Genomic DNA, 26,944 nt, shown 5'->3' on the forward strand with positions numbered 1-26,944 from the left:
TCTTGACCTCGTGATCCGCCTGCCTCAGCCTCCCAAAGTGCTGGGATTACAGGCGTGAGCCACCGCGCCCGGCGGAGGAAGGATTTTTAATCCAGCTCTCCACTCCTTCTTATCTGACACCATCCCATCAGTGAGTGTTTTTTGTTTGTTTGTTTGTTTGTTTTGTTTTGTTTTGTTTTGCGGGGGTGGGGGCATCTAGCTGTTCCACAACCTGGTGAGGCAGAAGTCTTGGTCCTCCATTTGGCCTTTTCTTGTAGGGGTGGGTGTGGCTGCAGTTTTTCCCCGTGGTATTTGGCTGGAGTAAAGAGGTCATTATCTAAACATTTTCTGTCATGACTGCCCTTTTCCTGGTTCTTGGCTGAGAGAGGCCAGGCTTTTCTTTTTCTTTCCTTTTTCCATTTGTTTGCACCTATTGGTGTTTCTTGATTGTTGGCTTTTCCAGTATCTATTCTGGGGTGTATGAAGCAAAAGAAAACCCAGGAAACTCACCATTGTGTGAGTGTCATTCATGGGGTCCCATGGTCCCTAGCAGATGTGACTTCTTTCTACCCTTCAGAGTCTTCTTATGTTTGTTATTTATATAATGTCCAGGGATTTTAGTTCTACTTAATGAGAAGAATAGGGAAAATTATGTCCACTCCATTTTCTCAGAAGCAACAGTCTGAAACCAGTTTTATTTCCATGTTTCTTAACACAATTTTCAGAAAGACCGTTTTATATGACTAGAATTTGTAACCTTTCTAGTTTTGCCATGTCAAGAAGGATTCTTAAAACCTAAAGTAGTGCAGAAAACCACTAAATAACAGTTTAGAGTTTCAGCTCTAAATTTGATTATGATGCCTTTTATACCAACTAGAATTTCTTCTATACAATAGGGCTACATAAATACAAAGTCACCTTAGATACTCTTTGTGTAAATAAAAAACATGAATTAAGTTAATTTTATACTTGGTAAGATTTCAAAAAATATGCAGGGCAAAACAGAAGAACTATTTAGTTAGCCCAAAAAGTCGAATTCTTCTTTATATTTGATGGGGGGAATTTTCCCTTCAAGTTTATAAAATGTAGTTCCTTGGATGTGTTTAGCATTGACACTAAATGTGAAGTTTGAAACACATGAGTTACTTTGTACACACCAAAGAGAAAATTGCCTAGTATGAAATAAAAATATGTACGGATACTAATTTTCTTAGCTTTGATAACTTCTTTCATAGGAGAAATACTAGTTTAAAAAAGAGAATTCCATTTATTTTTTCTTTTTAACACTTTTTTATTTTTAATTTTTGTTGGTATATTTTAGGTGTATATATTTACGAGGTACATGAGACATTTTGGTACAGGCATGCAAAGCATAATAATCACATCATGGAACACTGGGTATCCATCCTCTCAAGCATTATCATTTGTGTTACAAACAGTCCAGTTATACTTTTAGTGATTTTATAATGTACAACTAAATTATTATTGACTCTAGCACCCAATTTCTCATTACATCCATCATGACGTTGAAAATGGATTGCTATAATTCAGAAAAGATAAAGAATGTCAATTTCTTACTAAAGCTTCCTAAAATTGTCATGTAATCTGTTTTCTACTCATGAACACAACAAACTGTAAATGCAGAAGCTTTTCTTTTACAATAATCTTAGCCACCAATGTTTGTGAAAATGATGGTATGAGCAGAAGGAGGAAAACACCAGTCTCCCTAGGATGATTTTTGCTTCATTTGTGTAATAAAAGCTGGGGAAGAGTGAAGAAAAAAAGGCAGAAACCAAGTTTCTATTTATCTTCCACTTATTTTGCACCCGTTTTGAGAGAAATGAGTGACTACAAAATGTACAATGATAAAGGTAAAACAGTATGCTATGTGAATATTGGAAGTATGTGATATTTTATTGTAAACTAAAGTTAAAATATTTCCTCTTTGGATATTCCTCAAAACTAGAAGGCACTGGAAAAATGATTCAATGTATAAATGCAATGCTAATGGGTTTATTACATTTTTACAGAATCATGGATAATTGAGTTAATCCTAGAGTCTGCTATGGTCTGAATATTTGTCTCCCCTACTCCAAATTAGCATGTTAAAATCCTAACCCCCAAGGTAATAGTGTTAAGAGGTGGGGCCTTTTGGAGGTAAATAGGTAATGAGAATGAGTCTCTCATAAATGGAATTAGTGCTTTTATAAAGGAGACCCCCAGGGAGATTCCTTGCCCCTTTTGACACGTGAGGTTACGGCAAAAAGATAGCTGTCCAGGAAGTGGGCTCTCCATACTTCAGACCTTCCAGCACCTTGGTCTTTGATTCCTCAGCCTCCAGAACAATTAAGAATAAATTTCTGTTGTTTATAAGATAACCGATATACAATATTTTATTATAGCAGGCTGTGATAGTTAATTTTATGTGTCAATTTAACTGAGCTAAATGTTTCCCAGATAGCTGGCAAAACATTATTTCTAGGTGTGTCCCTGAGATTGTTACTGGCAGAGATTAGAATTTGAGTATATAGACTGTTAAGAAGATCACTTTTACCAATGTGAGTGGGCATCATACAATCTATTGAGCGTCTGAAGTTTCCATCCTCTTTTCGCATGAAAATATCAGGGATATGAAACATACCACTCTGAAAGGTTCCCAGCTAGTTTTGTAAGTGTTTTCATAATGCTCTTCCTTAAACTGAATCAATATCCATTGTTTTATTTCATTGAGGTATTGTTTCCAGTTCTTTGCTTCAAATCTTCTTCACCCTGAACTCTCCCGTCTACATTCCAGCTATCAATTATGTGAAGGGTATTTTTTTCACTGTTTCAGATTAAACACCCCTACTTTAAAATATTTAGGTTTTTCAACCATTTTATATGATCAATGGACAAGTTATTTTATCACTCTAAGCTTCAGATTATTTATGTGCAAAATTAGGAAAATGATTTCCAAATTCTTTACTTTCCTGAATAATAAATTTCCCACCAGAATGGTCACAAATCTAAAAATAATAGTGTATCTTTTCAACCAGAACACCTATATATTAACAACACAAACATAATGGCTATTAAAAATGAGTACTCTAAAGCCCTGTACATTTCTAAGTATCTTTCTATTAAACAATATGAAGCTATATTCCACACTTTTATTTTAAATGTAGTTATTATACATTTGTTAGTTCATGTATGCTATACATAGAGGGTACACGTTTCTGTTAGATATTCATTCATTCATTCCACATATATTACTGAAAATTTACTATGTACCAAACACTGTTTCTGGTGCTTGGGATGGTTAATATAATAGGTATAGTCTTTTCCTCAGGGAACTTAAATGTATAAATATAGATGATAAACAACAGAAATGCATATGTACAGGTGATAAACAAATAGAAAAACAAATATAAATTATAAAATTTGACCAAGTGTTACAGATAAAAAGAACACGCTAGAATATTTAGCTGCAATCACATACTGTTGTAAAGTTTTTTCCAAATTTACCTGATCTTAAGAATAATTTGGGGAAGGGAAACATATAGATTCTCTGGGCCTTTCTTGCAAATTCTGTTTCAGTAGTTCTAGAATAGGGTGATCTATATTTTTAAGAAGTATCCAAGTTATTTCTTACAATAAAGCATACACTAGTAAGGTGGAACTGGGAATAATGTTAGATTGGGAATAAAGAGACTTGGCCTCTACCTACTAACTGGCTATGTGATCGTGGGAAAGCTAATCTGGCTCATATATATATACATATATATATATATACGTATATATGTGTATATATATACACATATACACACACACACACACACACATATATAGGCATTGAAATCAACCACAAGGTGCCCCCCCAGCTCTAAATCGATGTGTGTAATAGCTAATAGGGAGTTTGCCATATACTGTATAAACACTGTTCCATTTAAACGCATTTCAAATCTAGCCATGCTCCTTTGAAAATAAATCTAATCTAAAATATAAAAACATAAAGTTGTTTTCTATGAACTTTATTTAAGTCCCGCAAAATGTATCTCAAGCATAAAATATGTTGTTTCTATCAATATTTGACCACGCAAGGGTACACTTTAATGTATGTCCACTATAATCCTAACACAGATGGAAAGGACAGGCATTAAACTGAATTGTAGCAAGACGGAGCAGTGGGGAACTAATTGTCCTCTAGGACTTAACAGTGCTTCCAACTTATTGTCCCCGTGTAATATCTCAAAATATTTCTCCAATATATTATTCTCATTTAGGAATAATTGATCACACTAAATTTCAAGTTCCTTGAGAGAGTTGCATTTTTCCCACGGCACTTAGAAAAGTTCTGGCACATACATAAAAAATGATGAGTTCATATCCTTTGTAGGGACATGGATGAAGCTGGAAACCATCATTCTCAGCAAACTCTTGCAGGGACAAAAAACCAAACACCGCATGTTCTCACTCATAGGTGGGAATTGAACAATGAGAACACTTGGACACAGGAAGGGGAACATCACACACCAGGGTCTGTAGTGGAGTGGGGGAGGGGGAGGGATAGCATTAGGAAATATACCTAATGTAAATGAGGAGTTAATGGGTGCAGCACACCAACATGGCACATGGATACATACGTAACAAACCTGCACATTGTGCACATGTACCCTAGAACTTAAAGTATAATAAAAATAATAATAATAAAAGAATGTAGCAGGACAAAAAAAAAGTTCTGGCACATAATAGGTGTCCAGTTTACCTTTGCTAAATGAGTAAGTCGGTAAATAGGCACTAACCTGGAAATGACATTTCAAGATGAAGAAAAACATGCACATAATCTCATGGCAGTTTCCAGAAATCCTTGTTAAAAGACAGCTGGTAAACACCCTTTGCCCCTTATTCTTCTCCCTCTCTGTCATGCTGCCTTGAGTATGTATGCTATCATTTTGGACCTTTATAAAAAGGGCCACATCATAGGGACAGCGGAATGGAAACTGGAAGGCATTAGGGTTTCTGTGGACATTGTAGAGCCAAACTGCCATGCTAGCTGTAAATTGCATATGCATGGACTTATACATGGAATTGAAATATCTTGTCTAAGCCATTGTTACTTTTGGGCCTTTTTAATACTTACAGCTAAACCTAATTCTAATTAATACAACACATCATTCATAGATGAAAGTAAATACTGAAGGAAATATCTAAAAGTGGAAAGTGGTTCAACTCGGGCTATTGCAAAATGGTAGGAAGGAAGGAGTGAGGAATGTTGGTTTTGTAGCAAATTCTACAGAACTTGACTTCCTAAGCTATATACGTATATAACTTTGATTTAAAAAAATAAAAATGACAATGACAACAAGAACACATGCTCTACATTTCCCTATTTTTGGCTGTTGCTTAGGCCTCATACTATGATTCTACTCCAATTCCTCTTCAGCCATTTTTTTTTTCTTGTGTCATCCCTCTTGCTAGACTCTGTGCTCCTTAAAATAGAAATAATGTCTAATGCACTTCTCTCTCCATGTTAGTATACTTTATCACATAGCAGCATGCTCAACAAACACAGTATTGAATTTGATTTTCCATCTGGATTCTAACAAGAAAAAGCAAGACTCTGAACAGGGCAGTACTTACTTTGAGAATAGTATTTATTTTCAGAAATCTCTACTCTAAAAATTCTCTCTATATTGCTCTTTTCTTCATATATATATGAGATAAGAGCTGGAGTCTCATTAGGTTGTCCAGGCTGCACTTGAACTTTTGGGCTCAAGTGATCCTTCCACCTCAGCCTTCTGAGTGGCTGGGACTACAGGTGTGTATTACCAAGCCTGGCTCTTTGTCACTTCTTTAATATACTTTCCTCTTGATCTACTGAGATGATCCTCCAGTGTGTGTACTGGTGTCAACCTACACTTGCTCGCAAGCGTCAACTGTTAGCATCTCTTCCCAACTCTGTGTTGAGTGAGACGTGGAATCAGCCGTGGTAGGAATCTTTACACCACGGAAATCAGCAAATACTATTAATTAAGCCTTTTTTTCCTTAAAGAATTGATTGCTAAATACTTACCAGCACTACCACTTTCAAAATTTTATCTTTTAAATGGAACATAAACTACTGTTCCAATGATTGATCAGTATAATTTTTAAAATTTTATTTTATTTTATTTTAAGTTCTGGGATACATGTGCAGGACCTGCAGGTTTGTTACAAAGGTAAATGTGTGCCGTGGAAGGGGTTTGCTGCACTTATCAACCCATGAACTAGATATTAAGCCTTGTATACATTAGCTTTTATCCTGTTACTCTCCCTTCCTCCACCCCCCAGCAGGCCCCAGTGTGTGTTGTTCCCCTCCCTGTGTCCATGTATTCTCATTGTTCAGCTCCCACTTATAAGTGAGAACATGTGGGGTTTGGCCTTCTGTTCCTGTGTTTGCTGAGGATAATGGCTTCCAGCTTCATCCATGGCCTTGCAAAGGACATGATCTCATTCCTTTTTATAGCTGCATAGTATTCCATGTTGTATATGTATCACATTTTCTTTATCCAGTCTATCACTGATGGACATGTGGGTTGCTTCCATGTCCTTGCTATTGTGAATAGTGCTGCAGTGAACATACGTGTGCATGTATCTTTATAATAGGATGATTTATAATCCTTTGGGTATATGCCCAGTAATGGGATTGCTGGGTCAAAAGGTATTTCTGGTTTTAAGTCTTCGAGGAATCACCACACTGTTTTTCACAATGGTTGGATTAAAGACTTAAATGTAAAACCCAAAACTATAAAAACCTTAGAAGAAAATCTAGGCAATACCATTCAGGACATAGGCATGGGCAAAAGATTTTGTGACGAAAACATCGAAAGTAATTGCAACAAAAGCAAAAATTGACAAATGGGATCTAATTAAACAAAAGAGTTTCTGCACAGCAAAAGAAACTATCATCAGAGTGAATAGAAAACTTACAGAAAGAGAAATTTTTTACAATCTACCCATCTGACTAAGGTCTAATATACACGATCTACAAGGAACTTAAACAATTTTACAAGTAAAAAACAAACAACCCCATTAAAAAGTGGGCAAAGGACATGAACAGAGAGTTCTCAAAAGAAGAAATTTATGCAGCCAACAAACATGAGAAAAAGCTCAACATCACTAATCTTTAGAGAAATGCAAATTAAAACCACAATGAAATACGATCTCACGCCAATCAGAATGGCAATTATTAAAAAGTCAAGAAACAACAGATGCTGGCAAGGCTGTGGAGAAATAGGAACACTTTTACACTGTAGGTGGGAATGTAAAATAAATTTTTATCTATCATTCATTATATGAGATATATTTCAATTCACCTCATGTAATTTTTAAACAATGTTATTGAGATATATTTAAAACACCACACAATTCATTTATTTAATATGTACAATTAAAATGTTTTCAACATATTCACAGAGCTGTGCACCAGTCACCACTATCTAATCTAGAACATTTTCATCATGCCAAAAATAAACCGCATACATATTAGCAGTCATTTCCCATCCCTCACCACCCTCAGCTCCTAGCACCACTAACCTACTTTCTGTCTCCAGAGTGTGCCTAATGTGGACACTTCATATAAATGAAATAATATAACATGTGGTCTTTTGCAATGGGTTTCTTTCATTTAGCATAATGTTTTTAAGGTTCATCCATTTTACAGCACTATGAATATTTCATTCCTTCATATGGCTCTACAATAGTCCATTATATGCATATATCCAGATGTTGTCTATTCATTCACTTGGTGGATGTTTGGGTTGTTTCCATTTGGATATTATGGAAAACTCTGTTATGAATATCAGTGTACAACTTTTTGAGTTGGATATACATTTTTTATTCTTTTGAGTGGAGTGAAATCCATTCCGGCAGTGGAATTTTTGGTCATATGATAACTCTGTGTTAAACTTTTTGAGGACTGTTGTCAAAGGTGCTAAAATATTTTACATTCTTACCAGCAACGTATAAGGGCTACAATTTCTCCATATCCTGGCCAAAACTCATTATTATCTATCTTTTATGTTAATATCGTTACAGTGGATAAATGGCATCTTGTGGTTTTTATTTTCATTTCCATAATGACTAATGATGTTGAACATAATTTCAGGTAAATATTGGCAATATGTATATCTTTTTAAAAGAAATATCTATTCAGTTCCTTTGCCTATTTTTAAAATTGGGTTATTTGCATTTTTATTATTGACTTGTGAGTGTTCTTTACATACTTTGATACAAATTCCTTATCAGATATATGATTTCAAAATATTATCTCCTATTCTGTGGGTTATCTTTTCATTTTATTGCTAGCATTGCTTGGAGCACCTCATGTAAGATTTTAAAGCTTTCATTTATGCCACTCAGCAACTATAGCATGAAAATTATAGAAAATGTCTTACCCGAACTATTTCACAGTCAACATTTAATTCAGTTGCAACAGCTTCAATTTTCTCTCTACAAACAGAGCCCAGGCTGGTCATGCCATTGTCCCAATACTTCTTAAGGGTGGCTAAGTCTCGGTCACTGAACTGAGTGCGGTCCTGTAGCTGAAAAACACATTTTTAAATTGTTTTGAATGTTTAAGTTTAGAATAAATCAAAGGAAATAATATTATAAAGAGAAGCATCAGGGTGAGATGTGCTACGATACTAGCAAAATTTATTTCACAATTCTTATTCAGTCCTCCCGTTCTGAAAATAAGCGTTTTTATTTTTTAAATTTCCATAACAATACAGTGTGCTAGGAGGAAATGCATAGAATTTTTGAACTGATAGCAATTAAACAATGTTGATTTAAAATAGTTTTAATAACACAAATAATACATGTTCATTGTATAAAATACAGGTAAAAAATAAGATAATTTAAATCACTTACAAATTAGAAACAATGCTTGTTAACATTTTAATGTATACTCTTTTAAACTTTTTTCTATAATACAGATATTTACATTCACATACTAAACACAGAAAAAGCAAAGACAGGCTTATATTAGTGTGCTGCCTTTTGATAAGTTAATCTAGATTTGCCATACGAATCTAGATATTAGTTTCCTATTGATATTATAATTAATTTAAAAAGTAAATAAGAGAAAAGCAAGGAGATTACATAGCCCTAAAATCATATTTATGGCCTCATCAAGTTTCATAATAAGCCTACCCTTTTTGTTCTTAGGTTTTCTTTATCCAATAAACTATCGGATTTACATGTTGTTTTATTTCAATGAATCCTCAGTATCCCTAGGAAGTAAGTTAGAAACATGATAGAATAATGACCTCTACTTTGCTGATAAGGCATCAGGTAAAGCTAGGTCAAAGGACTCATTCAACAGGGCACAGAGAGTCCATGGCAGAGCTATAAATAGAAATATCTGAGTTTTTCTAGTTGTTTTTATCCCAGTGATGTCTCAAATTATTTTCAGAGGTGGTGGAAAAATCTAAACACGGGCTTTAATTAAAAATACATATCCTGCAAAGCCCTGTGTGTGTGCTTCTGATGAAATAGAGAGAGAAAAAAATGAGAGAGACAGAGAGAGAGAGAGAGAGACTGTGAGAGTGAGTCTGGGAGAACTGTTGCAATTCCTGGCTTGAGGTATGGGGTACTGCTGCGTTCTTCTGCCTAAGATGATATGATCAAGTCCCACATAGAGGCTAGTCCTCAAATACTCCTTAGACATACAGTGTTTTCAACATTTCCTTTCTAACTGAAATTTAAAATGAAACCTCCCAAGTTAGATTCAGGAAACAGTGGAAAATAATATATACAACATATAAAACATGACTTAATAAAAAGGGTTACCATAGCTAAAACTGATGTAATACTAAACAACAGTTGCAAATGTGTTTCTTTGGAAGTTACAAGCTTCTGAATAGTAAATTTAGCCACCAAAAGGAAAATAAATATATGAATTATTGGTTTACTACCAAGAAAGTGAAGTTAGATTGAATATTTAAAGCATGCTTCTTCATAAGATATATCGTATTTTGTGTGTGTGTGCGAATAAATTTCATTATTACCTAAATCTGTTCTCTCCTACTTAAAAAATCCCTGATGAGTAACAGTTATTGTAAGTACTAATACTAAATTACATGTTTCCAATAAATGAATCAAAACATGCCATCTAAGTTTTTTTAAATTAAGAAGACTAATCCTGTAGTTATTTACAACAGAAAAATCACATTAGGTGTTCAGCCAACATTGATTGCACAATAGTTGCAGAGCTAAAATTCTTAGAATAAAACAGAGAGCAAGATAAATTATAGTAAGATTCTATGTAGATTCAAATAATTCGTCATAACAGCCAGCATAAATATTCCCATTATTTTCCTTTACATCATATTCTCCAGTGCAAGCTAACATACGTAACTGTCACAATGGAAGTGATAATGAACACAATGCTGATCACACTCAGCTAATTAATTTGTAATTCATTTCGAGGACATCCAAACATGATTCATTCTTTAAACTAAACTAAGTAAAACCTGATTTGATTTGCTGGAAATGTGCTGGGGTCCTAGCACTAGCAATGCTAAAGGCAACCTATTATTACAATGCCTGTTAAGGAGAAGCATATAGGGGAAGAGCAGTTATTTTTAAAGTTCCTAAGAGAATATTTTTACTAAGAAAATAAATAAGGTAATACAAGTCAATTCACAGTAAAACTGTGAATACGCATTTAGAGAAGGAAAAAAAAAGTGGACATTTGAAAGAAAAGATGAATGTTTCCCTAGGGAAGCTTGAAGTTGAAGTCAGTTTTGTTCTTCTATTGGACTCTCAAGCCACTTTCACTTTACAAGACATCATGAAACCTAAACCTGTGGCTGAGGCGAAGGAGACAGGCAATTATCTTGTTGATTTTGTGAAAAGAGTAGTATTCCAATAACCCAGGCAATCTAGGTGAAAGCTGAGACTTTGGCTTTCTTCTGTGATTTTAGCAGCCTCAAGGACACTTCTAAGAGTTTGGTTCTTTGCTTTTCTTTTTTAAATAACATTAAATGACAACACCGATATAGGGATGCAGTTTCCTGTTTTAAGTATGTATCTTGGTTAAATGAGGAGCTGAGTTATATATTTGTACTTAAATGAAACTCCTTTGAAATGACTATTAAAAATCTCTAATTCAACACTGCCCTTTTAAGTGCAGTGTTGAATTAGTGCCAAACAATTGGCATGATACTACAAATCTAAACTTTTCCACTTAATAGTGTGTGTTAGAGATTTTTCTAAATAATCAAAAACAGATATGCCTCAGTCTTTTTTTAGTGACAAGAACACAATGCGACATCAACCTTCCTAACAAAATTTTCAATGTACAATTCAGTATTGTTATTTATAGGCACAACTTCGTACAGCAGATCTGTTGAAGTTATTCACCTTTTTTTTTTTTTTTTTGAGATGGAGTCTTGCTCTGTCGCCCAGGCTGGAGTGCAGTGGCGCAATCTTGGCTCACTGCAACCTCCGCCTGCCGGATTCAAGCCAATTCTCCTGCCTTAGCCTCCCAAGTAACCAGGACTACAGGTGCCTGCCACCACACCCAGCTAATTTTTTGTATTTTTAGTAGAGACGGGGTTTCACTGGTTATTCACCTTTTATAACTGAAATTTTATACCCGTGGAACAGGAAACTCCCCATTTCCCCCTCTCCCTAGCTCCTAGAAAGCACTTTTCTGCTCTCTGGTTCTATGAGTTTGACTATTTTAGATTCCTCATATAAGTGGGATCAAGGAGTATCAGTCTTTCTGTGCCTAGCTTACTTCACTTAACAAAATGGCTTCTGGGTTCATCCATGTTGTCCTGTATGGCAGGATTTCCTTCCTTTTTAAGGTTAAATAAAATTCCATTGTATGTATATGAAACATTTTCTCTGTTTTTTTTTTTTTTATCCCTCTATGGACATTAGGTTGTTCCATATTTTGGCTATTGTGAATAATGCTACAGTAAACATTGGAGGGCAGGTATCTTCTTGATATCCTGATTTCTTTTATTTTTTTCAATACCAGATGTGAGATTGGTGGATAATATGGTAATTCCATTTTTAATTTTTTGTGTACTTCAGTGTTTTTAACTGCTAAATTGTGCTCCATCATCTGGGCACTCCACACTTTAGTTACAGTTATCTATTGATGGACATTATATTTGATGTGAAATTCCTAGCAGTGTGTTTTGATCACCTCCTCTGCTTCCCACTGGTGAGGAAGGGATTTTTGACCTAAAGTCATAGGGATGGCCAAAACCATGACACCCAACACTAGATAGATGAGATCAACAGTAGTGTATTAGTCACATATACTCACAGGCTGAGGACATTTTATGCCATGCAGAGCCACATGGGGCTACACTTAGGAATAAAGTAAACAAGCAGGGTCTGTGGGAGGCAAGCTTTGTAGTAACAAGAAGGTGGTGTAACTCCTGGTTCCCAAAGGAGGATGTGATTGGCTTGTTTGAATCATTCTGTGGACCAGCAGGGAACTGAGGGACTCAGAAATAAACAGGCATTGTGTTTGGTGCCCATGATATAAAGAGCTATTTAAATAGCATATTTTATCCGCAGGAACACAATGGGGAGGCCCATTCAAGGGTCTCCCAGTTTTCCCTGGATGCCAATATGTGCAGAATATGAGGCGTTAATTTTAGGCCTTAGACCACAAAGTGTGATTAGTGAGCCACAGAGTATGTGCATTTAAATTAATAAACTAGGTATTGATGGAATGTATCTCAAAATAATAAGAGCTATTTAGGACAAACCCACAGTCAATATCATAGTGAATGGGCAAAAGCTGGAAGCATTCCCTTTGAAAACTGGCACAAGACAAGGATGCCCTCTCTCACCACTCCAATTCAACATAGTATTGGAAGTTCTGGCCAGGGCAATCAGGTAAGAGAAAGAAATAAAGGAATTCAAATAGGAAGAGAGGAAGTCAAATTGTCTCTTTTCGCTGATGACATGATTGTATATTTAGAAAACCCCATCATCTCAGCCCAAAATCTCCTTAAGCTGATAAGCAATTTCAGCAAAGTCTCAGGATACAAAATCAATGTGCAAAAATCACAAGCATTCCTATACACCAATAATAGACAGAGAGCCAAATCATGAGTGAGCTCCGATTCACAATTGCTACAAAGAGAATAAAATACATAGGAATACAACTTACAAGGGATGTGAAGGACCTGTTCAAGGAGAACTACAAACCACTGCTCAAGGAAATAAGAGAGGACACAAACAACTGGAAAAACACTCCATGCTCATGGATAGGAAGAATCAATATTGTGAAAATAGCCATAGTGCCCAAAGTAATTTATACACTCAATGCTATAAATTCCCATCAAGTCAATTCCCATCAAGCTACCATTGACTTTCTTCACAGAATTAGAAAAAACTACTTTAAATTGCATATGGAAGCAAAAAAGAGCCCGTATAGCCAACACAGTCCTAAGCAAAAAGAACAAAACTGGAGGCATCATGCTACCTGACTTCAAACTATACTACAAGTCTACAGTAAGCAAAATAGCATGGTACTGGTACCAAAACAGACATGTAGACCAAGGGAACAGAACAGAGGCCTCAGAAATAACACCACACATCTACAACCATCTGATCTTTGACAAACCTGACAAAAACAAGCAATGGGGAGCAACCCCATTAAACAAGCAGCACCCTATTTAATAAATGGTGTTGGGAAAACTTGCTAGCCATATGCAGAAAACTGAAACTGGATCCCTTCCTTACACCTTAAACAAAAATTAACTCAAGATGGATTAAAGACTTAAACCTAATACGTAAAACCATAAAAATTCCAGAAGAAAACCTAGGCAATACCATTCAGGACATAGGCATGGGCAAAGACTTCATGACTAAAACACCAAAAGCAATGGCAACAAAAGCCAAAATTGACAAATGGGATCTAATTAAACTAAAGAGCTTCTGCACAGCAAAAGAAACTACCATCAGAGTGAACAGGCAACCTACAGAATGGGAAAAAATTTTTGCAATCTGTCCAGCTGACAAAGGGCTAATATCCAGAATCTACAAAGAACTTCAACAAATTTACAAGAAAAAATCAAACAACCCCATCAAAAAGTGAGTGAAGGATATAAATAAACACTTCTCAAAAGAAGACATTTATGCGGCCAACAAACATATTTAAAAAAAGCTCATCATCACTGGTCATTAGAGAAATGCAAATCAAAACCACAATGAGATACCATCTCACACCAGTTAGAATGGCCATCATTAAAAATTCAGGAAACAACAGGTGCTGGAGAGGATGTGAAGAACTAGGAACGCTTTTACACTGGTGGTGGGAGTGTAAATTAGTTCAACCATTGTGGAAGACAGTGTGGCAATTCCTCAAGGATCTAGAACCAGAAATACCATTTGACCCAGCAATCCCATTACGGGGTATATACTCAAATTATTTTAAATCATTCTACTATAAAGACAAATACACACTTACATTTATTGCAGCACTGTTCACAGTAGCAAAGACTTGGAACCAACCCAAATGTCCATCAATGATAGACTGGATTAAGAAAATGTGGCACATATATACCATGGAATACTATGCAGCCATAAAAAAGGATGAGTTCATGTCCTTTGCAGGAGCATGGATGAAGCTGGAAACCATCATTCTCTGCAAACTAACACAGGAACAGAAAACCAAACACTGCATGTTCTCACTTATAAATGGGAGTTGAACAACGAGAACACATGGACACAGGGAGGGGAACATCACGCACCGAGGCCTGTTGGGGCGTGGGGGGCTAGGGGAGGGATAGCATTAGGAAAAATACCTAATGTAGATGACGGGTTGATGGGTGCAGCAAACCACCATGGTATGTGTATACCTATGTAACAAATCTGCACGTTCTGCACATGTATCCCAGGACTTAAAGTATAATTTAAAAAATTAAATAAATATTGTTAAGCTGCCTTTGAATGAAGGCAGAAATGCATGATGGTCCCTTTTTTCCTCTATCTTTTTAAATATTGGGTTTTATTCTACTGTGTAATTTTTGCCAATTTAGTGAAAACATAGCTTTTTATTTTGTTTTCTTGAAGCATAAGGAGGATTAATCATTTTATATGCTTTTTGAACATACGCATTTATTTTTATGTTAAATGCTCATTTAAAGAATCATGGCTTGCTTTCTTCTTTATTTTTAAAATTTCTATACTCCTAGTTACCAGAACTGTACTAAACATGTGTTAAAGTGTTATCTTTTTTACACAATATTTTAATCACATTGCATACATTTTTATTATTAGCAAACTTTTACAACTTTAAATTGTGTATGTGACTTTTACAAAATTTTATGCTCCATATATTGTTTCATTCAATTTATTTATTAACACAGTTTCTGTCTCCAGTGAAAATGGCTTGTTAACTATATGAGGTGCAATATCAAGTCCTCAAAAGTAATCCTCTTATGTGACTTTTTCTGGGAAAAAATTAATTTGACTGATGTATTTTTCAAATTGTGGTAAAATATACATAACATTTGCCATTATAAACGCTTTTCAGCGTAACATTTACCATTATAAATGCTTTTCAACGTACAGTTCAGTAGTGTTAAGTATAGTTACACTGTTGTGCCACCCATCTCTAGAAGTTTTTCATATCCATTAAATCAGCAGTCCCCAACCTTTTTGGCACCAGGGACCAGTTTCATGGAAGACAATTTTTTCCACAGATGAGGGTGGGGTTGCCAGGGAGGATGGTTTCAGGATGAAACTGTTTTACCTCATATCAGCAGGCATTAATTAGATTCTCATAAGGAGTGCACAACCTAGATCCCTTGCATGCACAGTTCACAATAGGGTTCCCACTCCTATGATAATCGAGTGCCGCCACTGATCTGTCAGGAGGCAGAGCTCAGGCATTAATGCTCGTTTGCCTGCTGTGTGGACTCTTACCAGTCCATGGCTCATGGAGTGGGAACCCCTGCAATAAACTACACATTTCCCCTCCCCAAACCCCATGCAATGACCATTCTATTAAACCTTCCTTAGTTTAACTACTCTAGATAGCTCATATAAATAAAATAATGAAATATTTGTGTTTATGTGACTGGCTTATTTCACTTAGCATAATGTCCTCAAAGTTCATCTATGTCACAGCATGTGTCAGAATTTCCTTCCTTTGTAAGAATGAATCATATTTCATTGTATGCATGTACCAAATTTTTGTTCATACATTCATTCATTGATGAATATTTAGATTGTTTCCATGTTTTGGCTGTTGTGAATAATAGTATGCATATAGGCGTACAAATATCTTTTCAAAACCCTGTTTTTAATTCCTTGGAATATATACCCAGAAGTGGAATTGTTGGATAATAGGGTAATTCTATTTTTCATTTTTTGAGAAACCTCCATACTGTTTTCCCCAGCAGATATACCATCTCACATTCCCATTAACAGTGCATAGAGGTTTTAATTTCTCTGTCTCCTCACTAACCCTTGCCATTTTCTGAACATGTGTGCGTGTGTTTGTACATGTGTGTGTGTTTACAGTAGATATCCTAATTGGTGTGAGGTTAAATCTCATTGAGTCTTTGATTTGCATTTCCCTGTTGATTAGTGATGTTGAGCATCTTTCTATATGCTTGTTGGCTACTTGTATATCTTTTTTGGAGAAGTTCCCATTCGAGTCCTTTGCCTATTGTTTAAATGGGTTATTTGTTTTTGGTACTGAGTTGTAGGAGTTGTAAAAATATATTCCTGATATTAACACCCTTCAATAAGAGAGTTATCTTTTACATTCTAATAGTTTCTGATCCTTGACTTTCTGAAATGCGTCTTTGTGGTAGTTAATTTAATGTGTCAATTTGACTGGGCTAAGGAGTGCCCAAGCATTTGGTCAAACATTATTCTGGGTGTGTCTGTGAAGATGTTTCTGAATTAGATTAACATATAAATCAGTAGACTGAGTTAAGTAGATTGCCCTTCCTAATGTGAATGGGCCTCATCTATTTAATTGAAGACTGGAACTGAACAAAAAGCCTGAGTATGAGGGAATTCTTCTTGCCTGATTGTTGAGCTGCGACACTGGTCTTTTCTATCCTTTGGACTCAGACTGATGCATCGGTTCTTCTTGGGTCTTGAAGCTGCTGGATTTGGGACTGGAATTTACTGGACTTGGCTTTCCTCATTCTCAGGCCTTTGGACTGAGACCAATACTACACATCATCTTTCCCTGGTCTCCAGCTTGCAGACTGAGGATTGTGAGACCTCTGCCTTCACAATAGTGGGAGACAATTCTTTATCTCCATCCAATCTATGAGTTCTGTTTCTCCGGAGTTCGCTGCCTAATATAAACCACTTATCACGAAACTACTTGAAATTTATTCTTGAAAAGAACTTCGTTCAATTTTACAGAGTAGGGGTCTGGGCATGAGTTACCTTTTGGCTTTCAGTCTCTGGAGTTCTGGCATCCAAATCCCTGACCCACTCCTTTCCAAATATACCATATGTGAGAAAGTGCTGTCATTGTCAGTTTATTTATTTTAAAAAGATCAACAGTGAATTCTAGAGTTTCAACTGACATTGCTCGGCTAACATTTTACTTGTCTTACAAGCAGTGTCAATCACAATGCTCTGCTAGGGAAATATCATACAAATAGAAAATTTCTACTGATAAGCAGAAGTGGAACAAAACCCCCTATTATCATAGCTAAGCTTAAAAGCATTGAATGAAGATAGCTAGACTTCTTAAGGAATTCCCTGGAAAAATTAACTAATCCTCTTTGGACAGAATTGAATGTTATTTTTACTCTAAACCTAGCAGGCAATATCTTTAATATAAAATAGAACTATTGATAAGCCTCTGTATATAATTGCGAACTTGTCAAAAACAAAACAAAACAAAATACCACATGTAAGGTCCATCATTTCAACATATATGTACAACACTTCTACTCTCCAGCAACAAACATTTAAAGCCAGAAATAGCATAGATTTTTATTATGATGAGCACATAGTAAGGGCTTACAATTGGTAACAAATAGAAGCTGACATTTTTCTCCTCAGTGCAAAACAGTGGGAATCCAGAAAATCCTGTATTTGAATCTCAGTTCTGTCTCTTCCTAGTTGTGAAAAGGTGACTTAATCTCTCTCTGAAGCTTATTTTCATTATGTTAAAATGGGCATAATACTACCTACCTCATAGGATTGCTAAAAAAGATTAAATGAGAAAACACATGTAAAATAAATCAGGTTCATATTCATAGGAACCTAGTAAACATCAGCCTTCTTCTTAAACCTACCACACATACACCCACCTGTATCCTAAATGGGAAGGAAAATACAGGTGCTATTAGGAGAGACTAACTTAACCGGAGAATCACAGGTACCTGAAAGAATAAACTGCCCTTTTAGAAAGAGCAGCAGTAGCTGAGCATGCTTGGATTTTGCTCCAGCTTCTTTGTGAAGGGCATCTTGTGCTGGCTATTGTTTTGTTCTTTTAGGTATTATACATTTCTGTATATTTAAAACAGGGTGTCACAGCCTCCATGGAACACAGACGTCACTCACATGACAGCTAGCATGTGGAAAAGGTCTGATTTCCGGCCTTGCTGGTATCATCATATCACCATTCAAAGCGTCTCAGGTTCACATTTGATGCTTATTGCCTATTTCTACGTGCTCTCTGAGGAGAATTATTCGTTAATGAAATTAAATGTGGGGGCCAGTACCCTGCAGCAAAGTTCTAGAATTGAACAGCAATCTGCTGCAAGCTCCTGCAATATGGCACCTGGTTGGCTGCCCACTTTCACCATATCTACTGTTAACTTCCTACAGTGATTAGGCACCAGTTATATGTCTCCATTGTTTAGTGATGAGAAAATTGTGGATAGTTTGGTTAAAGAATAAATCAAAATAGGAAACCCACAAGAAAATGTAATTTGAAAGAATTCTATTGTTGATACAATAGAATAAATCTGTAGATGTCTTCGAATGGCCAGATATAATAAGACAGAACAGCAGCTGTTGAGACAGAAAGAAGTGGGAGTCTAAGAATTATAGAAAAAGAGGGTAGTCATAGTAATAAACTAGGTAGTTCAGCACTAAGGAAAATTTGCATAATTTTCCTTGCATAGCTCTCACAATCTTAAGCCAACATCAGAAAGTGCTGTTACATTTTAAAATATTAAGTATTTTTTTGGCATCATGTACAGTCATCAGGTTACCCATATATATATTTTATATGCAATTTTGAGACATGATTAAAATAACTTTTTGCACAGCCTTAATTAAAAAGAAAAATCAGTGGTAAACCTTTCACTATATAGGATCATTTTGTCAGCTGGCCACTTCACATTATTGAGTATCTACTAGGCATGTGGTACATAAGCACACAGCAAGTTTACATTTGCTTTCACTAAAACTGATGTTTGGCCAAGGATTCTGTAATATAAGTTTGAAACCTGCTAGAGTTTTGCATTTTAAATTCTTTCATTTAATCTCATTGCATTGTATAAGTTCTTTTTTGTTCTTACAGTTTTAAAAAACTTATTAATCTTACAGATCTAAAGCACAACAAAGAACTAAAAACGAGAATTGTTCCTGTAAAATGTAAACTCCCAAAGGTTTATCATAGGTATGATTTAGCTGTGTTCTTATCTGTGAATGGGAAAGCTTCTGCAATGTGTATAGAACAATTATGATCACAAAAATTCAGAACTTGATTTACAACAGGTGAGAGACAAGGCAATTTAAATTAATAAAAATGTTTATATAGCAGAAAATTATCCTGCCATCGCCATCTCTACCCCTAAATCTCCCCAGGTGCTAAGAAATTATAATTACTTTGAAAATGTATATAAAATACTCATAGTTTTAAATTGAGAGTGTTAAGATAATCCATGTCATTAAATTGTCTAAATACAGAAATATTTTCTTTGCATTAAAATATGTCATTTTTAATAACTTGTGGGTTAATTCATAAAAGCTGATGTTTTGAGAATAGATTAAAACAAAACAACAAAACACATAGGTATTTTCCAAAGAATAAGACCTAGTTTAGGAAAAAGCCATGACTTAGCAAACAGGATGTGATGAAAAACAGAGCTATTTTGAAAGGAGCACTTTTGATAGGAAACGTTGCCCCAAATAGGCTTCTATCCATGTTTGGAAACACAAGAATCTGTTAGGGAATGTGGGTAGGCAGACATTTAGTTCAGAGTCTTGACACATTGAAAATTGTGATAAAAGAATTCAGGTATTTAAAAATACAAATTGAAAAGTGTATTTGAATCACTTCAAACTTTTTCTTAAAGAAGAAAAACAATTTTTGGCTTAAAAGGCAGAACAAGATGGCAGAATAGAAGGCTCAACTGATCATCCCCCGAAAAGGACACTAATTTAACAACTGGAGATTATTATTTAACAAGTGGAGATCACCTGCTAGGCCCTAGCTCCCAGACATTTGTAGACACGGCCTGTGCCAGAAGGGACCTGTTGCCTTGAAGAAAAGGACCTAGCGCTGGAAGCATCCGTGACCTACTAACTGAAGAGCCCTTAGGCCGCGAATAGCTAGCAGCAATATCCAGGTACTACGCCAAGGGTCTTGGGTGAGCCTCTGAGACTTTCTGGCTTCAGGTGAGACTCAGCACATGACTAGCTGTGGGGACTACAAGGTGAAGCTCCATCTGCTTGAGAAAAGCAGAGGAAAAAGCAAAGGGAAATTTGTCTAGCATCTTAGCTACCAACATGGCCACAATTGGGTAGAGCACAAAGAGGGCCCTTGAGGTCTCCGATTCTGGGACTTGACTCTTGGATGAAATTTCTGGACTTTCCCTGAGCCAGAGGGGAGCCCACTTCCCTAAAAGTTGAGTCTCAGACCAGGCAGCATTCACCACAAACTGACTTAACAGCGCTTGGACCCTAAGGGAATGTTGGCAGCAGTCTGGCAGTACTTCCATGGCCTGTGGTGTTGGGGGCTACAGGATGAGAGGATGAGGTTCTTTTGCCTTTGGGAAGGGTAGGGAAAAGTGGGAAGGATTGCATCTTGTATTTCTTTTGCACTATTGCCACAGTACAATAGAACAACAGGTAAGCTTCTAAAGTTATTGACTCTAGTCCCAGACTCCTGGGTGGCACCTCTGGACCCACCTGGGGCCTTGAGAACCACCCTGCCCTGAAGGGAAGGACACGGGGTTGGCTTGTTTTGCCACCAGCTGATTGTAGAGCCCCAGGGCGTAGAACGAACATAGACAGTAGCCAGGATGTGGTTACAGCAGACCTTGGGAGAGACCACATGTTGTGCTAGCTTCAGGTCTGACCCAGTGAAGTCATAGTTATGGTGGCCACAGTAGTGTTTGTGTCACTACACTCCCAGATTTAGGTACTCAGAAAGAGAAAGACTGACCTCGTTTGTTTGGGAAAATGTAAGGGAAGATAATAAGTCTCTGTCTGGTAATCCAGAGAATTATCCCAGACATTGTCAAGACCATGAAGGCAGTACAACTCTGGATCTGCAAGAATCACAGCGTTATTGGTCTTGAGGTGCCCCCAAAGCAGATAGAGCTTAGATTACAACACCCAAGTCCTTTCAAATATCTGGAACACCTTCCCAAAAAGGATGGACACAGCTAAGAACAGACAGTGAACACTATAATAAATACCTAACTCTTCAACCTGCAGATACCAAAGAATGTGTACTAGCATGAACACAATCCAGGAAAACATGAACTCACCAAATGAACAAAATAAGACACAAGGGACTAATCCTGGAGAAGCAGAGATATGTTACCTTTCAGACAGAGAATGGAAAGTAGCTGTGTTGAGGAAAAAGAAATTCAAGCTAATACAGAGAAGAAATTCAGAATCCTATCAGATAAATTTAACAAAGATATTGAAATAATTAAAACGAATCAAGCAGAAATTCCAGAGCTGAAAATGCAATTGATATACCAAAGAATGCATCAGAGTTCTCTAACAACAGAATGGATCAAGCAGAACAAAGAATTAGTGAGCTTGAAGACATGTTATTTAATAATACACAGTCAGAGGGACAAAAGGAAAAAAATAAGAAACAATGAAGCACAAATAGAGGATCTAGAAAATAGACTCAAAAGAGCAAATCTAAGAGTTATTGGCCTTCAAGAGAGGGTAGATAAAGACCTAGGGATATAAAGGTTATTCAAAGGGATAATATCAGAATACTTCCTGAACCTAGAGAATGATATCAATATCCAAGTACAAAAGGATTATAAATCATCAACTAGATATAACCCAAAGAAAACTACCTCAAGGCATTTACTAATCAAACTCCCAAACATAGATGTTAAAGAAAAGATCCTAAGAGCAGCAAGAGAAAAGAAACAAATAACAACAATGAAGCTCCAATGCATCTGGCAGCAGACTTTTCAGTGGAAACCTTACAGGCCAGGAGATAGTGGCATGACACATTTAAAGTGCTGAAGAAAAAAAATCACTTTTGACCTAGCATAGTATATCCAGTGAAAATTCCCTCCAAACATAAAGAAATAAAGACATTTCCAGATAAACAAAATCTGAGGGTTTCATTAACACCAGACCTGTTCTGTAAGAAATGTTAAAGGGAGTACTTCAATCAGAAAGAAAATAATGTAAATGAGCAATAAGTAATCACTTTAATCACTCACAGGTAATAGTAAGTACACAGAAAAACACAGAATATTATAACACCATAACAGTGGAGTATAAACTACCCTTATCCTAAGTAGAAAGACTACATGATAAACCGATCAAAAATAATAACTACAAAACCTTTTTAAGACATAGACAGTACAATAAAGTACAATTAGAAACAAAAAGTTAAAAAGCAAGAGAACAAACTTAAGGTGTAGAATATATATTAGTTTTCTTTGTTTGTTTATGAAAATAGTGTTACACTGTTATAAGGTTAAAATAATGGGTTACAAGATGGTACTTGCAAGCCTCATGATAACCTCAAACAGAAAAGGATACAACAGATACACAAAAAATAAAAAGCAAGAAACTAAATCATCTTACCAGACAAAATCACTTTCTCTAGAGGAAGAAAGGAATGGAAGGAAGAAAGGAAGAGAAGACCACAAAACAAACAGAAAACAAATAACAGAATGGCAGGAGTAAGTCCTTACTTATTGATAATAACACTGAATGTAAATGGACTAAACTCTCCAACAAAAAGACATAGATGACTGAACGGATGAAAAATCAAGATGTATTTCATTAATCTGTTGTCTACAAGAAACACACTTCACCTATAAAGACACACATAGACAGAAAATAAAGAGATGGAAAAAGGTGTTTCATACCAATGGAAACCAAAAAAGAGTAGGAGTTGCTATACTTATATTAGACAAAGTAGATTTCAAGACAAAAACTGTAAGAAGAAACAAAGAAGGTCACTATATATAATAATAAAGGTGTCAATTTAGCAAGAGGATGTAACAATTATATATATAATCAAATTAGATTTTATATATAATCAAATTTGATTTTATATATATATTCAAACCTGTAACACCCATATAGATCTGAAATATTATTAGAGCTAAAGAGAGAGGTAGGTCCCAACACAATAATAGCTAGAGACTTCAACACCCCACTTTCAGCATTGGACAAGTCTTTCAGACAGAAAATCAACAAAGAAACATTAGACTTGATCTGCACTATACACCAAATGGATCTAATAGATATTTACAGAACATTTCATCCAAGAGCTGCAGAATATATTCTTTTCCTCAGCACATGGATCATTTTCAAGGATAGACCATATGTGTAATCACAAAAGACACCTTAAAACATTCAAAAAAAAAAAAAAGAAATAATATCAAGCACCATCTCTGACCACAAATGAATAAAACTAGAAATCAACAGCAAAAGGAATTTTGTAAATTATACAAATACAAAGAAAATAAACAATATGCTTCTGAATAACCAGTGGGTCAATAAAGAAATTAAGAAGAAACTTTAAAATTTTTTTGAAACAAATAATAGAAACAAAACATACCAAAACCTATGGGATACAGAAAAGCAGTACTAAGAGGGAAGTTTCTGGCTATAATTGCCTATCTCAAAAAAGGGGAAAATCATCAAATGCACAATCTAATAATGCATCTCAAAGAACTAGAAAAGCAAGAAAAATCCAGACCCCAAATTAGTAGAAGAAAATAAATAATAAAGATGGAACCAAAAATGAAATTGAAATGAAGAAAACAATACATCAATGAAACAAAGAGTTGTTTTTATTTTTTGAAAACTTAAGCAACATTGACAAACCTTTAGTGACACTAACAAAGACAAAAAGAGAAGATACAAATAAATAAATCAGAAATGAAAAAGAAGACAGTACAACTCATACTGCAGAAATTCAAAAGATCACTAGTGGCTACAATGAACAACTATATGCCAATAAATTGAAAAATATAGCAGAAATGTACAAATTCTTACACACATACAACCTACAAAGATTGAACCACAAAGATATCCAAAACCTGAACAGACCAATAACAAGTAATGGGATCAAAGCTGTAATAAAAAAGTCTCCCAATTAAAAAAAAAACCCAGGACCCAATGGTTTCACTGCTCAATTCTAGCAAACATTTAATAAAGACCTAATACCAATCCTACTTAAACTATTACAATAAATAGAGGAAGAGAAAATACTTCCAAACTCATTTTATGAAGTCAGTATTATGCTGATATCAAAACCAGATAGTCACCTCAAAAAAAAAGAAAACTGCAAGTCAATATCTCTGATGAATATCGATATAAACATCCTCAACAAAACACTAGCAAAGAGAATTCAACCAAATATTAGAAATATCATTCATCCTGACCACGTGAGATTTATTTCTGGTATGCAAGCATGGTTCAACATATGCAAATCAATCAATGTGATACATCACACCAACAGAATGAAAGATAAAGACTTTATGATTATGCCAATTAATGCTAAAAAAGCACTTGATAAAATTCAACATTGCTTCATGATAAAAAAACAGCCATCACAAAACCAGGGATAGAAGAAACATACCTCAACATAATAAAACGCATATATGACACTCAGTATCATATTGAACGGGAAGAAATGACAGCCCTTTCTCAGAGATCTTGAAAACAACAAGGAGGCCCACTTTCACCACAGTTATTCAATATACTACTGGAAGTTCTAAGAAGAGCAATGAGAAAAGAGAAAAAATAAAGGGCATCAATATAGGAAAGGAAGACGTCAAATTATCCTTCTTTGCAAATGATGTGATCTTATATCTGGAAAAATTTAAAGACTACACACAAAACATTTAGAACTGATAAATTCAGTGGAGTTACAGGATACAAAATCAACATACAAAAATCAGTGGCATTTCTATATGTCAACAGTGAACAATCTGAATAAGAAATTAGAAAGGAATCCCATTTACAATAGCCGCAAATAAATATGTAGGAATTAACCAAAGAAGTTAAATATCTCTATAATGAAAACTATAAAACACTGATGAAAGAAATTGAAGAGGGCACCACAAAATGGAGAAGTATTCCATGTTCATGGACTGAAATAATCAAGAGTGTTAAAATTTCCATACTCACCAAAGCAATCTACAGATTCAGTATAATCACTATCTAAATACCAGGGACATTCTCCACAGAGAAAATAACTATCATAACATTTATATAGACCCACAAAGACCCAGAATAGCCAAAGCTATTCTAGGCAAAAATAACAAAACTGGAGGAATTACATCATCTGCCTTCAAATTATACTACAGAGCTATAGTAACAAAAACAGCATGATCTGGCATAAGAAATAGACATGTAGAGCAATGGAATAAAATAGATAACCCAGAAACAAATCCAATCCACACACCTACAGTAAACTCATTCCCATAAAGGTGCCAAAAACATACACTGGGGAAAAAGACAATCTCTTCAATAAATGGTGCTGGGAAAATTGGATATTCATATGCAGGAGAATAAAACTAGACTCCTATCTTTTGCCATATACAAAAATCAAAACAAAATGGCCTTAAACATTTAGTCTATAACCTCAGACTATTAAACTACTACAGTAAAACACTGGAAACAACCTTTAGGACATTGGGCTGGGCAAAAATTTCTTGCATAATACCACATGAGCACAGACCATCAAAGCAAAAAATGAACAACTGGGATCATGTCAAGTTAAAAATCTTCTGCACAACAAAGAAAACAACAAAATGAAAAGACAACCCATAGAAGGAACAAATATTTGCAAATTGCCCATCTGACAAGGGATTAATAACCAGAACATATAAGGAGCTCAAACAACTTTATAGAAAAAATTCTAATAATCCAATTAAAAATGGGCAAAAGATTTGAATAGATATTTTTCAGAAGACATACAAATGGCAAACAGACATATGAAAAGGCGCTCAGCATCACTGATCCTCAGAGAAATGCAAATCAAAACTACAATGAGGCATTATCTTACCTCAGCTAAAGCGGTTTGTATCCAAAAGATAGGTAATAACAAATTCTGGCGAGGATGTGGAAAAAGGGGAACCATTGCACACTGTTGGTGGAAATGTAAATTAGTACAAACACTCTGGAGAACAGTTTGGAGGACTGTTAGAAAACTAAAAATATAGGTACCATATGATCCAGCAATCCCACTGCTGGGAATATACTCAAAAGAAAGGAAATCAGTATATCTAAAAGATATCTGCACCCCATGTTTGTTGCAGCAGTTTGCAATAGCCAAAATTTGGAAGCAACCTAAGTGTCTATCAACAGATGAATGGATAAAGAAAATGTAGTACGTACACACAAAGGAGTACTAGTCAGCTATAAAAAGTATAAGATTCAGTCATTTGCAAGAACATGAACAGAACTGGAGTTCGTTATGTCAAGTGAAATAAGCTAGACACAGAAAGACAAATATCACATGTTCTCACTTATTTGTGGGATCTAAAAATCAAAACAATTGAACTCATGGACCTAGAGAGTA

General features: G+C 35.4%; 1 protein-coding gene across 1 annotated transcript in view; it reads right to left on the minus strand.

Annotated features, from left to right (window-relative positions):
• The window catches only part of HDX (highly divergent homeobox), a 178,549-nt gene that overhangs the window by 29,280 nt on the left and 122,325 nt on the right, over positions 1 to 26,944 (minus strand). Inside the window, exon 5 of the mRNA XM_032756218.2 lies at positions 8,394 to 8,540. Within this exon, the coding sequence (XP_032612109.1) occupies positions 8,394 to 8,540 (147 nt within the window). The remainder of the gene's footprint in view (positions 1 to 8,393; positions 8,541 to 26,944) is intronic.

Source organism: Hylobates moloch, unplaced genomic scaffold, assembly GCF_009828535.3.
Source record: "Hylobates moloch isolate HMO894 unplaced genomic scaffold, HMol_V3 SCAFFOLD_7, whole genome shotgun sequence".
Classification (NCBI taxonomy): domain Eukaryota; kingdom Metazoa; phylum Chordata; class Mammalia; order Primates; family Hylobatidae; genus Hylobates; species Hylobates moloch.